This window comes from Camelus dromedarius, chromosome 36 (genome assembly GCF_036321535.1).
Source record: "Camelus dromedarius isolate mCamDro1 chromosome 36, mCamDro1.pat, whole genome shotgun sequence".
Classification (NCBI taxonomy): Eukaryota; Metazoa; Chordata; class Mammalia; order Artiodactyla; family Camelidae; genus Camelus; species Camelus dromedarius.
The window spans coordinates 2,737,853-2,753,464 of record NC_087471.1 but is presented as its reverse complement, the minus strand read 5'-3'; the positions used below and the strand labels follow the sequence as shown (position 1 = coordinate 2,753,464).

Here is a 15,612-nt window from a genome sequence, read left to right as displayed (position 1 = left end):
ATATCTGACTTTAATTTTCTAAGGTCTATGATTTCCATGAAGAAAACTTGTGTGTGCACATTTAAAAAATCTCTTTTCAAATGAAGCAAATGTATGAAAAGAGTGTAGCTCTAAGTAAGCTTCACTGGATAACGGCAAATGCTATATAAAAAATGGAAATCTATACATTTTCCAGGAATTTTTTAAATTAGGGCAAAGATTAAATATTTTACTATCAAAGGTTATCCAGCCAGTTATCCAAACTGAGCAGATAGCTGTACACATTTTTCTCCTTTCATTAACAACTTTCTAAAATATACCTCTTCTTTCACGTGAAATGATCCGATGCTGCCATTAAGATCAGCTCTTAGCAGACATTGGAAGAAAAAGTGTAACTTTCTGCCCAGGTCCTGTTTTGGGTCCAAGTTTGCACCGCCCGGTTCGTTTCAGTGCCACAGGCCAACTGGAGGATTTCCTTGACCGGTGAGTATTGTAGTTACTAGATTCCAATCGTTTGTAAAAGAAACTCTGGTCTGTAACACATTTAGAAGCCAGGGATCTTCCATCTCCCTTCACAGCAAGGTAACGGCTTGCACACGCTCCTTTGATAGACGCCACCCCTCTCTCTTCTGCTGGCAGTTGTAGTTTGATGTGAGGGCCGCTCTACTCCCGCACCCCGTCCACTCGGCCGTCGGGGTGGGTGCGCAGGAAGAAGCCCCAGCCTTTGCAGGACAACCGCTTGGGGTCCTTGAAGTGGCCGGGCGGGGAGGCCCCGCTGCCGCCGGCCTCCGGCAGGGCGCGCAGCGCGGTGATGCTCTGGGTGATGGCGCCGCGGCCGCACCGAGGCCCTGCCGGGATGCCCAGGGCCCTGGAGCTGCGCGGGGAGCCGCCTCACCCCCCCACCCCCTCCCCCCACCCCTCCCCACCACACACCCCACCTCCCACCTCTCCCCACCCCACCCTGCGACCCTGGCCTCCTACTCGGTCTGGGGCGCGGCCCCGCCCTCCCCAGCCCCCTCCCCGCCCCCCCGCCCCCCCCCCCCCCGGCCCCGCGGGCCTGCAGCCTCTCCCTGTTCCCAGCTTCCCTCTCTGCCGGCCCGGCCCCAGAGCTGGGTGAGCCCAGCGCCTGGGCTCGTGGGGGGGGGGGGGGCGGGGCGGGGTGAGGGCCGAGTGTCCCCGCGGCCGCTGCCCTCGGGAGGGCCGCCTGCCCAAGCTGCAGAGCCCAGCATGTGGTTGCAACCGCAGGCACCGCGTCCGCTGGTCTCGCCCCATTTAACAATGCTTTTTAAAAGAATTCTTTGTTCAGTATTTCATGGGAATTCCCATTGTCTAGCTAAGAGTGTACAAAAGGTCAGATTTGATACGTGTTTTATGAAGTTGTTCCACCTTTGGGCAAAAATGATGAAATATGCTGAAAACCACTTATGAGTGGTCTTTGAAGCGTTCCGAGGAACGCCATTGCTGTCAGCACTGTCGAAGCCATGCACGTTCCTGTTACAATTCAGACAACAGTTCAAAGAATGTTTCTGTATTTTCTCCAGTAAATATATTCCAGATATGAATAAGAGTTTCAATGACACTCCCCATTTGATGAAGCTTCAATAAACTGCATGCTGCAATATCTGTGTGCTTCTGCACAGATCGAACAGGTCATTAAAGGAAGGTTGACAAAGACACCTAGTCCTGCATTTTTCAAATCTTCACACTACCGGCTGCAAACTGCCCCCAGGACGTTAGCATTGCTTTTGCTTTACTATTTGCATTAGTTTTCTACAGCTGAGTGACAATTTACCACACACTTGGCGCCTTAAAACAATACTCATTGATTATCTGACAGTTAGGCATGTCAGGAATCTGGGCCTGGCACAGCGGGGTACTCTGCTCAAGGTCTCTCATGGCTGAAATCAAGGTGTCAAAAAGTTTGCCATCCCGTTGAAGGCTTGGGGCCCTCTTTCCAGCTCATGTGGCTACTAGCAGAACTCATTTCCTTGCAGCTATAAAACTCACAAGGTCAATTGAACAGCATCTCTCTGATACTCACACTTCTTATGGAGCCTTCACCTGATTATGTCTGGCTCACCTAGGATAGCTTCCCTTTTCATTAACTCAGTCAACTGATTAGTAATTTAATCATTAGAATGAGATGCTGTCACCTTCACTGGTCCTGCCCACACTCAAGGCGAGATCGTACAGGGCATGTAGAGCAGGTGGCAAAGGCCTGAAAGGTCGGTTAGAATTCTACCAGACCAGCCTAGAGAGAAGGTCTCAGGGCTTCCACCTGGCTCTTCCTCCCATAGTAGGCCTCCCTCACTCCCCAGGCTGCAGGGATCATGCGTGGATCATATCACTTTTTTAGTGTGTTTATTCCCATTGTATGTTCAGTAACTGCAGGTTAGATCCATGGTCACACTGAGTCCACTGCGAGACAGTCCCAGCCCAAAATGTCATTTATCACCTGTATGACATAGCTTCGAGCTGACTGGTGGACATTACTGGTGCTTTGGGTCCCAGAAATTAGCATCAACACAGAGCCATGCTCATAATCTCTGTAAAGCCTGGGTGTTTCCTCTTGTCTAGGGCACAATGGCTCTGTAATTGCCCACAGAGCTCTCCCTGCAAGCACCAGTTGGTTCTCGTCTGCAGTTCCCTTCAACACTCTGTGAACCAACCCCGACATCTAAGCTTCTAGGTTCTGAAACCCCAACCCCTTCATTTTGTTTCTCAAGCTCCAGAGGTGACAGCTGCTCCTTGCAACTTCCACCTGTGTTACCTCACTGTTTGCTTTTTGCCTTCTTAGTCCTCCGTTGTTTGTTTAACTGATGCTCTGTTTTCCAATGTCTCCCCTACATGAGCAAACCCAGAGGACATTATGCTTAGTGAAATGAGCCCGTCACCGAAGGACGGACACTGCATGACTCCACTTCTATGAAGACTCTAAAACAGTCAAACTCAGAAGCAGAGAGTAGAATGGGGGTTGCCAGTGACTGGGGGGGGGAGGGGGAATGGGCAACTGGCTGCCAATGAGCATCAAGTTTCAGTTCCGCAACGTGAATAAATTCAAGAGATCCAATAGCTAACAGTATCGTATGAGGCACTTAAAAACTCATTCAGAGGGTTTGTCTTCTACTAAGTGTTCTAACAACGGCAACAATAAAAAAGAAACACAGTGAAACTTTTGGGGGTAATGGAAATACCTACTACCTTGATTGTGGTGATGGTTTCATGAGTGTATGCATATGTCCAAACTCATCACATTGTAGACGTTCAGTATGTACATCAATTGTATAACAATTGCACCTAAGTACAGCTGTTTAAAATAAATAAATAAAATACAATGCCTCTATTAAAATAACTGTTACAGTTCCTATTTGACTGACTGGAGTCAGACACATGGCCAAGGGTTCTGCAGAAGTAGAATGGGTTAATAAACTACAGTATATTCATATAATGGATCATTATACTGAAAGGCAGTTGAACATTTTATTGCTGTAAGTGGGTGAAACTCACAAACTCAATGCTGTGACAAAAAGAATGTATATGGGATGATTTTAGAAACTTACCTGCATTCTAAAATGAAATCCTCTTGTTTCGGGATGCATATACTGGGTGTGAAAATGTAACAAAAAGCAAGGACATGGTTACCATGAGCCACAGAGGAGCAGACGCCCCCTTACTGCCGACGGGAAGGACATGCTTCTGCGGCATCAGCCATGTGTCCCGTCTTCTCCCGAGTGCGGGTTAGAGATGCTTTATACCCTTTGCTGTCTGTGTGTCATAGCTCACAATGTGAAATGTTTTGTTTGTGATTTTAATTCTAATACAGATGACTTTACAACTTGAATGAACTTGCAGCCTGAATTTCTATGAAAACTGTTTCTTTCCTATGTGCTTATTTCAAGCCCTCAGTCCTCTGACATGGAAATATGATATTAAAACAGTTTTAGTGCAGGAAGAAAATGCTGTTTTGAGAACATCACTGACTTCTGAAGTGGCTGGAAAACATACTTAAGAAGCTTGGTACTTACTTCACACTGAGCCACAGCGTTGGTGGTTGTATTAAAAAGTGCCAAGGAGGACGAACTTGGGTCTGGCTGCATTAAACCTGGAAGACAACAGCGTTTTTTTAACTAAATTGCAACTAACGTTCATGCCTTTGTTAGCCTTAGTCTCTTTAAAATTGTTCTCAGACCATATTTTTGGGGATCATCTGATTTATCAGCTATACAAATTTCAATCAAACTACGTTTATATTTATTTTTATATATTAAATACATTTAATATAGCTAAGCATTCTGCACCTCAAATGAAACAACAGTTTTTAGCAAAGTTATGGTAAACTTATAATGAAAGTGAATAAATAAATTATGTTAAGTTTTCAGGAATTAACTCCGGTATGTCAAATCATTGCTTTCTTTTCCCTAATAGTATTACATGTAAATAAAAGCTGCAACATTTTTGGAAACCCCAAAAGAGGATTTAAGGCAGTATGGTCATGCCAATGATGGCGACTTTTTCTCTGCTAGTTTCTCCCCACTCCAGGAACCAATTTCAAATTATTCCTCCCAGGTACCTAGCACAGTTATCCCTCAGTATTCACAGGGGATTGGTTCCAGTACCCCCCGTAGATACAAAATTCCTCTGATGTTCAAGCTCTTAGTATAAAATGATGCAATATTTGCATACAACCTACACACATCTTCCTGTATACTTTAAATCATCTCTAGATTACCAACTGTACCTAATACAATGTAACTACTATGTAAATAGTTGTAAATACAATGTAAATTCTATGTAAATAGTTCCTGGTGCGTGGCAAATTCAAGGTTTCCTGTTTGGAACTTTCTGGAATGTTTAAAATATTTTTGATCTGTGGGTGGTTGACTCCACGGATGCAGAACTCACAGATATGGAGGACCAAGTGTATGCATTTCTTAACTTATCTATAAAAAGAACATAGGCAGATATAAAACAAATATTAATTATACTTAACATTTTTATCATAGTATCAAGGTTTTACTTATTTAGGCAGAATAAAGCGCCCAGCTACAAAATATCTCCCCTTAAAGGAATTTTTTTAAACTTCCATACGTTATCACTTGGCAATTGTACTAACTTTAAGTATATGGTATGCAAAATGAAGTCTTCAGGTATGGCTGTAATTGTAATTTAACTATTAGAGAAGAAAAAGCACAAATCCAGACTTTCTCTAACAAGCGTAACTTGAGCAACGGACATTGCCAGGAGTGTGAATTTTTCAGCTGTAAATTGCTAACACACATTGCCTAATAGTCAAATAAGGAAGTGTGTTCATAAATGTCACATAATACCGCACAAGGATTTTATTGCTCTGCAGCACTCAGAGGAAAAATGATCGTAAAAATAAAACTCCAGGTTAAAAAATTAGTTTCATAAAGCATTGTGATAATACGGGGGCTTTCTCTTTTAGGTTCCTTCTTAAAAATGTCAAATCTATCACTACCCCCACCTATCAGAGTTTTGGGACCCGAAGAACCCCATCCGCTGGTGTTCGGTAGTAAGCAGTGCTCTAGCCTGGACTCCTTTGCTGAAGGACCCACCCCTGGGCCTCCAACACCTGAACACACTACATCATTTATCCTACATTCAGTGCCTCCTTGCACTTCTCTTGAGTTAGAATCTATCTTGGTTCTCAAGTTGCAAGGGTACTCAAGTTTTCTTTAACTGTTTCTCCTATTGCCCATAAAAAAGTTGACCCGCAAATATTTATTGGACAAATATTTATTTCTCGAGTTTGCCTATCCTGAGTCCCTTAGTGCCCTCCCCTCCAGCATATCCACCAGCTGGTGTAGGCTCACCCCAGTCTGATCCAGTCCAAGGTGAACCAAAAAATTGCAGAATGAAAGGAAAGGGGAACTCAGACATGCAGAAGCTCCACTAACTCATTTGCCTAAGAAATGGCTTCTGTTAAGAAAATACAATATCCCTTCAGTTACAGGTAACATCCACAGCTAATTTTCTATTATTAAATTCTCATGTTATTAATAACCTTATAATGAAAAATATTTAAGACATTCATGTATTTTAAAAAGGGTGACACATTCTTAGTTTTCAGATTCACCGGGAAATGTCCAGGAAATCTTAATGGAGAAAAAAAAGTTTAATAGCTGAAAAGGGCTTAAAGCAGGCACTCTGAGACTCAAAAGTGGAGGATAATCATGAGCGTCCCAATGCAAATCCGAGGGAGCCTCCCATGACGTCTCCCCAGTCTTTCCAGTTTGGACAACAGCAGCCTTTCACATCGCCGGAGTGGCTTTGCCTCATGCTGCAACACATGGGAACATTCCCAAACTGGGGAGTGATTGGTATGAAATGAAAATGTTTTCATCAACTACGGAAATGTTTTTATGGGCTCTTTCATGATGCTGAAGAAGGGCAGCTCCACTTAAAGCAAAATATGATAGAACAGTCTCTCAATTGTAGAAAATAAAACCAAAGCAAATGGCTGTTCAAATGTTTTATCAAGAGTCAATACACACACACACACACACACACACACACACACACACTAACCTTGGGCTCCAGCCTGGCTTATGAGAGCTAATCGCCCACCTGTGTAGTAAACTGGCCCCGTGGAGCCAGCTGGACCCATGGTACTTGAGTGCTGATTTAGGCAACAATTAGACCCACACTCTGTTAGATCTGAGGTCCTCACCCTTATTCAGGTGTTCAATTTCTAACCACAGGTCGGATTGGTACTTCTCTCTGGCTTTCATTTTACTAAAAGAGGCAGAAAGAAGGGAAGACGCCATTAAGTACTAAGTGCTGGAGACTGGTCTGTTGTTGGAGCGCGCATAGCTAGAACGCGGGGTAACGCAGCTAGAACCTGCAGTCAAACTGAGTTTCACATTTACAACATTCCAGATAAGACAGACTTGACAGCTGCATCAGAGTTTGTTTCACGGGGAACCAAAACAATGGAGGAATGGGATAGTACATTCTTTATATATTATATGTTTTTAATAAATTTTACAAATTTTATTTTAACATTTTAATGTTATATATAAATTTCATATGTATATTATATATATAATGTATCATTTTCAATCTGATTCTCATGCCTACTTTTGGGCCAATGTGTGACTTTTGCCCTTTGCATGAGATAAAATAACATATTGATTCCAGAAGATTACACAGAAGTTACCAGATAGCTCTTCACAGAGTCTCATTCATATGCTGAGAAATGTCTTTTTCTTTTCATGTTTAACGTATACTGGTCTCATAACTGGATCATTTGTAACATTTAAAGCTTTTTGGCTTTAAGTAATTCAGCTTCTTGCATTGAAGTTGATCCAAATGTTAATGATTACAGTTAAGTGAATAAGGCTTTAGGTATGAAAGTGTCCCTGAGAGACTTATGTTTGCTTTCATCTCTCTTAAAATGACTGTTCCAGGGCACATTTATGTAGGAAACAGGCATCGTATTTATATTTTCGCACAGGCTTGAATTTTCTTTTTGTTTTCCTTTTGCTGTTCAATATTGCACCACCTCACCTACACTGATGTGTTCATTCGCTACGTTTGCGGTCTATTTGCATGGTTATCATATTGTCATTCACATCGATGGAGTTTAATTTGCTTTATTTTTGTAGTAGGAATAAAATTAATTGCTCCACTAACCAGAAAACAGAATGGGGAGAGGCACCCTTTAAAAAATACACTTAATGCAACACGCAAGTCACAAGCCATGATGAAAACTACGTGGACACCAACACCAGTAGACCCTCTGGAAGTTAAAGGTCTGCGGGAAATCAGCCACATTTTGCGTTTGCCTCATTCTGTTTTCGTTCAAAGCATGTTTTTCTACATATACAAGGTATTTCTTACTAGAGGATTTTGGGTGCCTGTCAATCAAGGAAATTTTGTAAATCAGGAGAAAACAAGAGAAACTTTATTCACAGATGATTCAGTCTCCAGTATTATTTGGTATTATTGATACCATTTTGTAAAGATGCTGGAATCAACTAATTCCTGTTGAAAGTAACTGATTGCTTTCAAATTTTCATTACTTTTCACTTCATAGAAAAAAAAATCTATTCTTTAAAAAAAAAAAAAACCCTGAACTTTATAACATAGGAAGAGACTAAACACGTAACTTTAAGTATTTTGCAACTGGATTATGGATCAGCCAAGCTCACCAGGTTAGAGAGATTGGAGCAGCCTCTGGGGGGATCTTCCTGGAAATTCGCTGTCTGTCCAAAGCCGACTCCAGCTTAAGCACAGCTGACATATGCAATTTATCAAGTCGCTCCATTGCCCCTCGCATTTTCTACAAAATCAGGTAAGTAGGTTTTGATTTCCATCTTTATAGTCACAAAATTTAAAATCACATCTAAAAAAACAGGAGGTTCTCAGGACCATTACTTTTCTTGAATAGCAAATAGAAAAACTGCTAAAATGTGTAATTTTTCATTAAATTTGGGGATAGTATTAAAGATTCATATGAACAGTTCTCATGAACAGTTCTCATATGAACTGTTTGCATGAATTTATATTAAGGCTTTTATACTTATAACTATGATAGCTGCCCACTCCCCCTCTCCCCCCCAAAAAGCAGGGCTGCTTTCTTATGAAAAGGCTTTTTGTAGGTTGAGATCTGGAGAAACGGACATTATTCAGCAACTTTATTATCATCGATTTTAGCTTTCCTTTTTCCATTCTATGAGCCTTCCTGGGCTGAGACTGACACTCACTCTTGCTCCTGTAACCAAGCTGGAATTTCTTAAAGATTCCACTTCTTTGTTCTCTTCTAAGATCAAGTCTTGAGCATCCTTTTCATCCTTGATGCTAGAATATAGAAAGTAAAAGACAGATGTAAAATGCAAAGATGGGAAAAAATAAATCAACCTAAAGAAAGATATAGGAAAGATATATGACAGCAAATCTTAGCATAAGGCTATTTAAGGAGTCATAAAAAAATAATTTACAAACAACAGAAAAGAGTGTAAATCTAGAGATGCTACCAAAATATATACCTGGGTTTTCACAATGCTCTTGGAAGATGTGCAGTGGCTGGCTACACTTAAGGCACATTGGGTGGAAGTAGGCAACTTCCTAGGTTCAGATATTGTAGTTGAGGAAATCATTATTTCAAGGAAAAGACAGTTTTATTGACTTAAGAAAAGTCACTATTCCAAACTGTTTATTCTTTTTTTTTAATTGAAGTATAGTCAGTTTACAAGGCTGTGTCAATTTCCAGTGTACAGCATAATGCTTCAGTCATACATACACATACATATATTCCTTTTCAGATTCTTTTTTATTACAGGTTACTGCGAGATATTGAATATAATTCCCTGTGCTATACAGTAGAAATTTGTTTATCTACTTCATATATAGTAGTATTTGCAAATCTCAAACTTTCCATTTATCCCTTTCCAGTTTATTCTTAATTAGAGATTAATTTAATTATTAACGTAGGCATTGAAAATCTGCACTATGCCCACCTGTGGCATAGCTTACCGGTAAGCGTCATGTACGCAGCACACCACTTATTAATGTAACAGCATTAAGTCTTCATTCCCAGAAGAATTGCCCAGTCACTGAGCTGGTTAGCCCTACACTCCCTAGCAAATTCTGAGGCTGGCAAATAAAAATTCAGGTATAGAAGCAAACTGAAGTTACTTTTGAACACATAAAGAGATAGAAAATTTACTATACACAGACTTTCCTGAAAGAATTAATTGCTCCAGGATGCACGCTAGTGCAAAACAAAGACTGAATTCACGAAGAGGGAAACATGGGACAACGTAACTGGTAACTTATGATTAAGCCTAAAATACTGTCAATAAATAACAATCTGGATCTAAAATTCCAGATGATATCAGCACGAGGACTAGGGTGGAACTTTCAAAATTCTTGACCAAATGCAGGAAGAATACAGGAGCCCTACTCCATCTGATCTTCGTGAAAGCAGCAGTCCTCGTAGGATAATGACACTTAGAGCATCCTGCATCCTTACCATAAGAGGCAACATCACGGATTCTCATATAACTGAACCTGGTGTACCTGAAAAATACATTTCTTCGAAGCTGATCTACAGAAACTTTGTGAGGCTCAATTCTGATGCTTTTGTGATAAGTGTAATGATAGTGGGACTTATTGAAATAAGGCTGCATTTCAAATATACTTGCATGTAATACACGATATATAGGGCTTCCAGCAGAAAAAAATACATATTTTCTGGGGCGGGCTTTCCAGCATGTGAATAATCAAAGAAGGAAACTGGGCACAATGTTTGAACAAATTCTTACGGAAATTAAAAGGAAATAACTGCCCATGAACAGACCACAATTAAAGGTAAGTTTAGACAAGACAAACACAAGCCAAAATACGCACAGGAAAGAAACACAACAGTGAAAATAATGTAGGTATCGGGTCACATATTCCTGAAAACCAATTTGGTTCTAGCTCCTAGGATTTATGTGAGCCTAAGTATGCTAAAAAAAAAAATCTCTGAATAAAGACACAAAATGGGGTATTCATATATGTGTATTTAACTGGCAGAGTAGTTAAAAGGATACAAAATATATACATTCAAAAAATTGTGTGTGTGTATACACAACAGGAGATACAGAGATAGACAGACAGACAGACACATCTGCACGTTGCAGGCACACAACTTTTTGTTCTTATTGCTAAATATACACAAAAAAGAGTTAACTTACAGAAACTGTTATAATTTGAAGCCTCAGTCAAAACTTTAGACTTGATAAATCAAGAACGTGAGGTGAGGAATGTTTAACAGTAATAAACACAGTTAATTTCCTAATTCATTAATTTCATGATGTGTTTTAAACATAGTGCTACCTGTGTGTCAAAGCACCATCTCCCATTACAATTTGTAAGAAAAGAAAATGGAAATTTATCTAAGGAAAACTATTCTTTTGAAAGCAGAAGCCCTGAAACCCAGCTCTAAGAATAAACACACTTACATGTTTTTTTTTTTCAGTGTACTTGTGTTATTAGTGGTAAATTTAATGGAAAAAACACTGCAGGCGTGGGCTTTACATACCTTCCTGAGGCATCCTGTAGGGGCTTATAATTGTTCATCCGACAGAATAAGGGAGCTCTGTCTTTGCTCATAGTGACACGAACAGTCCCCGGGTTTCCCCTCCTGGAGGTCTCGGTGGAGCAGGGAGGCCTGACAGTCGAGCTCCAAGCCTTCCAGCAGTCCAGAGAAGCTGCCGGTGTGAGGCCAACTGCTGCTCCCTGGGGCTGGAAGGGTCCTGCCCCAGGGTTCCAAAGATGGCTCCAGCCTCAGGGGCAGTTAAATGTCAAGACGCAGCTGTGCAGGCTTGATGGCCACCCGTGTGTCACGGCCCAGCCTGTGGGAAAGGAGGAAAGCCTTCCCTGTATCACAGGGTGGGAGAGACCCGGGAGGGCATTCTGGTGCGGACATCATGATACCACATCATTTAACACGGCCTCTGAACTGTGAACTTCAATACACACACACACACACACACACACACATAGTTGAAATATATATGAATAGATATGTATATAGGATAAGTAGGAATTCCTACAAGTTGTTTTATAATTTTTTATTACCTTTTGTTTTATTGAGACATTTCCTTTTGGTAACCGTGAATTTTGATAAAATTTCAAACTAGCAAAAAAAAAAAGTGTAAGAATGGACAAAGATCTCCTGTAAATTCTGTATCAAATTTACCATTGTAACTATTTTACCCCCATTTACTTTGTCTTTCTCTCTCTCTCACTGTCTCGCACCATGTTTGGTTTATTTTTCTGAACCATTTGAAAGTAAGTCTCAGACACCTTGTCACCCCTTAAATACGGAAGAAGAGGAAGAACACTTCTTACAGAACAACAGTACGGAAATAAAAACCGGGAAATCCGCATCCGGACGACACTATTGACTAAACGTAGCTCATATTCACATCCAGTTAATCTTCTGAATAACGTCCTTCGTAATTATTTTTCTGTAGGTTCAGGGTCGAATCCAGGACGGCTCATTGCATTTGGGTGACACGTCCTTTAATCTGCAGACATTCCTCAGTCTGTCTTGTCTTTTATGACGTGGAGACTTTGAAGACTACAGATCAGTTACTTTGTTTGGTTTCCATGTGGTTAGATCCATGCTAGCAGTTTGGGGAGGAATCACCTAAAACTGATGTTCTGTCCTATTGCACCTTGTAAGATGGCACACACCCTGGGGATATTTGGTGTCCGTTTGTCCCACTCTTGGTGACATTCACTTTGGGTAATCAGGCTATTTCTTTAATTCTTTGTAAATTTCCTTTTTTTCCTTTTGTAACAAATACGCTGTTTTATAGGAAAGTGTTTCAAAATCAAGCAGTTATCCTGCTCCTTATCAAACCTTCATCCACTGATCTTCCTTACCTGAATGTTACTAACAGGCTGTCAAGACAGAAATCCAATGTTACTATTCCTTCTACATTTACTAATTGACATTCACTGTAAGAAACAGCTTTTCCTTTTCTCTCCCTTATTATTTATTCACTAATTGATTTATATCAGTATATACTCATGGGCTCCTATCCCAACTTATTCCTAATTTATTCTGATGCTCAGTTGTCTCCTGTATTAGTCATCTCAGGTACTATAACAAAATACCATGCACTGGTTGACCTGAACAACAGAAACTTATTTCTCACAGTTCTGGAGGCTACAAGTCCAAGAACAAGGCCTCGTAAAGGTAGGTTTCATTCTGAGGCTTCCTCTGGTGGCTTGTGGGTGGCTGCCATCTCACTGGGCGCTCACATAGCCTTTTTTTCACGTGCATCTGGAGAGAGAGCGAGAAACAGAGAGCTTCTGGTGTCCCTTCTTATAAGTGCCTCACTCTCATGACCTCATCAAACCTAGTCACCTCTCCAAGGCCCTGCCTCCAAACCCCACCCCATTAGGGGTTAAGGCTTCAACATATGAATTTGGGAGGAGAATATATTCAAAAATATTCATCCCATAGCATCTCCTCCGGACAATTCCCTCCTGTTGGCCAGAGGGAAGCGCTTCAAGCTGACTCTTAAGTCCTTTTCACGAGCTCTGATATTATCCGAAGACTTTATTGTTTTCTGGCATGAGATGTACTGAGGTTGTCTTGTTCTTTCACTGCCCTAGATATGGAACCAAGAATTTTCCAAGGACCCATTTCTTTTTACGGGGAGTGGTATTTAGAAAAGAATTTGTGCACGTTTTGTGTGCTCATTGCTACGGGTGTGTACACATAATACATATACACATACCACACACATACACACACCACACAGGCACACCCATACATACACCACACACCAACACATGCAAAGGCACATACATACATATGTACATAAACTTTGTAAAAAAAAAATAGTAAAGCGAAGCACAAAATAGGCATTTTATATCTGATTCCTGAACCTGACACTCACAGAGTGAGATTTTTCACTCTGTGCTCTTTTGCATCATGTAAATTTATTATCTATTCTGTCTACTTAAAATTTGTTAGTCAACAGTGGAAGTTTCCAGTGCTGTTGAAGATAGAACTAGCACCTTCCATCCCATTCAATGCAAATAAAATCCTTGGACATAATACATGGAACAACTAGCTGAGGACCCTGAAATGAAGTGGTAAAAGGTGAATTGAAGAAAGAAATCAGAAGGCAAGTAAGAATAATTCAGCGGTGAGGTTCTGAGGTTTTTGTTCCCCTCCGAGGTGTCTCCTGGCCTGAATTCAAAGTCAGCTTGAAACCTCAAATTGCATACCGGGTGTAAATAGAATGAATTCCAAGAGAAGCTTTTTTTTTTTTTCTTCTTCTAATCTACCTTCAACAATAAAGAAAGGATGATTCAGAGGAGAGACTCAAGGGCCAAGAGGTAGAGCCAAGAGTTATTTCCAAGCCTTGAAACCGATGTTTATCTGCCTGGATTTCAGAACTTGTATGGATAAGTGACTCCTCGTTCAACCTTCCATTTTTCCCCCCTTTTTGAGCCGGAACGTCTCTGGCTGCCATCCTGTGCCCGCTGTGATGTTCTTCTATAATCTTATTCTCTTGAAGGTGGGTGGGACAAGTAACCTGCTTTTAGCCTACAGAACGTGCCAAAAGTGATGGGTTTTCCCACCTGTAATTATGCTGCGTTATATAAGATTCTACCTTGCTAGCACAGATTCTCCTTCAGGGCATGATGAAGTAAGTACCCATGCTGGAGAAGCTCACATTACAAAAGCAGACAATCTGCAATATCCGAGGGCAGCCAGCGAAAGCCATAGAGCTGCAAGAAAATAAGTTCTACAGACAATATGAAAGAACTGGAAGTGAATCCTTCCTCAGTTCAGCCTCCAGATGAGAACACAGTCCAACCAACACGTTGACTGCAGCTAAATGAGACCCGGAGCAGAAGGGTCTAAATTGTGACTGGACTCCTGGCCTACATGAACTATGAGCTAATAAATGTGCTGTTTTAGCCACTAAATATATGGTCTTTGTCATGCAGCAACAGAAAACTGAATGCAGTGGATTGATTGCACCACAGAGAGAAAAATAGATTGGAAAATAAAAAAGGAACAGAGCCTCAGACCCATTAGACAATACCAGAAGTTTGAAAATTTGTGTCCCTGAAATCCTAAAAGAGAGTGTATGTGGAAAAAAGAACTTTTTTTTTCATTTGGGACTCAGAGAGGTGGGCCACCTCTAAAAGAAATATCACCAAATAGGAAGCATATCAAAGTTATCATGACCAAGAACAGACACACAGGCTTCACCAGACCATTCGTGCTTTTATTCCCTCCCGTGTAACTTACATAAATTGCCTTTTGGGGAGACAAGGGTCCAGCCTCATGGTATTCTCGAGTGACAGCTTAGCAGATCTCTCTCTTCTGCAATGAAAGAAGAATTGTTACAGCGCAAGTAACCAAAAGTCTTGTCCTGCAAAGGGGTATTTTCCTAGGGTCACTGAGCAGCAGGTGCGCTTGAGTTGCCTTAATAAAGTCCTGAACTAGTGTCAGTGTAGCTACAGCCAAACTCAGTTCCAGCTCTGGCCTCTGGCCTCTTAGTCCCCCAGCCTCCAGCGGGCACCTTAAACACAGCTGTCCAGATGTTTCCACTTTTGTGGCCTTTCCCCAGCCCCCACATTTGCTTTTGTCTTTCCTCTTACTTCATATTTGCCCCTGTTCATATTCTAGTTTCCTCCAGCCTTTTCCTACCCAGCCCCTACCACTCCTTCTCATCCCCCCTGCTCACTTTTTTTAAGAATTTTCACTTAATCCATTTTCTCCTCAACGGTCCTTTTCTGTTTCTCTGGTCCCTCCCCATCACTTGTTCATTGATCGTGAAACATTCATTGAGAGAGATAATAACAAGTGTTGACAAGGATGTGAAGAAATTGGAACCCTCATACCCTGCTCCTGGGACTACGCAGTGGTGTGATTGTTGGAGAAAAAAGTCTAGAAGGAGGAATTCAGGGAACACAGTAGAGAAGGATGTGCCAGGAATCTGTCTCTCCACCTAGACAAAAGTTGCACTGACAGAGCCTGTCTGATGTAACTATTTTGGAAATCTGGAGCCTATTGAAGGCTTGCAACTTCTGGGGAAAGTCTTGGATGGTAAATTGCTGTCAATTTTGGGCAATTTCAGCTCT

General features: G+C 41.2%; 1 protein-coding gene and 1 pseudogene across 1 annotated transcript in view; both read right to left on the bottom strand.

Moving 5' to 3' along the window:
- Nucleotides 1-11,282, bottom strand: part of LOC116149902 (serine/threonine-protein kinase MRCK alpha-like) — a 38,218-nt gene extending 26,936 nt beyond the window's left edge. The window contains exons 1-5 of the mRNA XM_064482542.1: nt 11,030-11,282; nt 8,709-8,802; nt 8,154-8,284; nt 6,671-6,735; nt 4,005-4,081 (exon numbers count right to left, since the gene is read on the bottom strand). Of these exons, the coding sequence (XP_064338612.1) occupies nt 4,005-4,081; nt 6,671-6,735; nt 8,154-8,284; nt 8,709-8,802; nt 11,030-11,100 (438 nt within the window). The 5' untranslated portion in view covers nt 11,101-11,282. The remainder of the gene's footprint in view (nt 1-4,004; nt 4,082-6,670; nt 6,736-8,153; nt 8,285-8,708; nt 8,803-11,029) is intronic.
- Nucleotides 340-3,684, bottom strand: LOC135320077 (fibroblast growth factor 2-like; annotated as a pseudogene).
- Nucleotides 11,283-15,612: the final 4,330 nt, after the last annotated feature.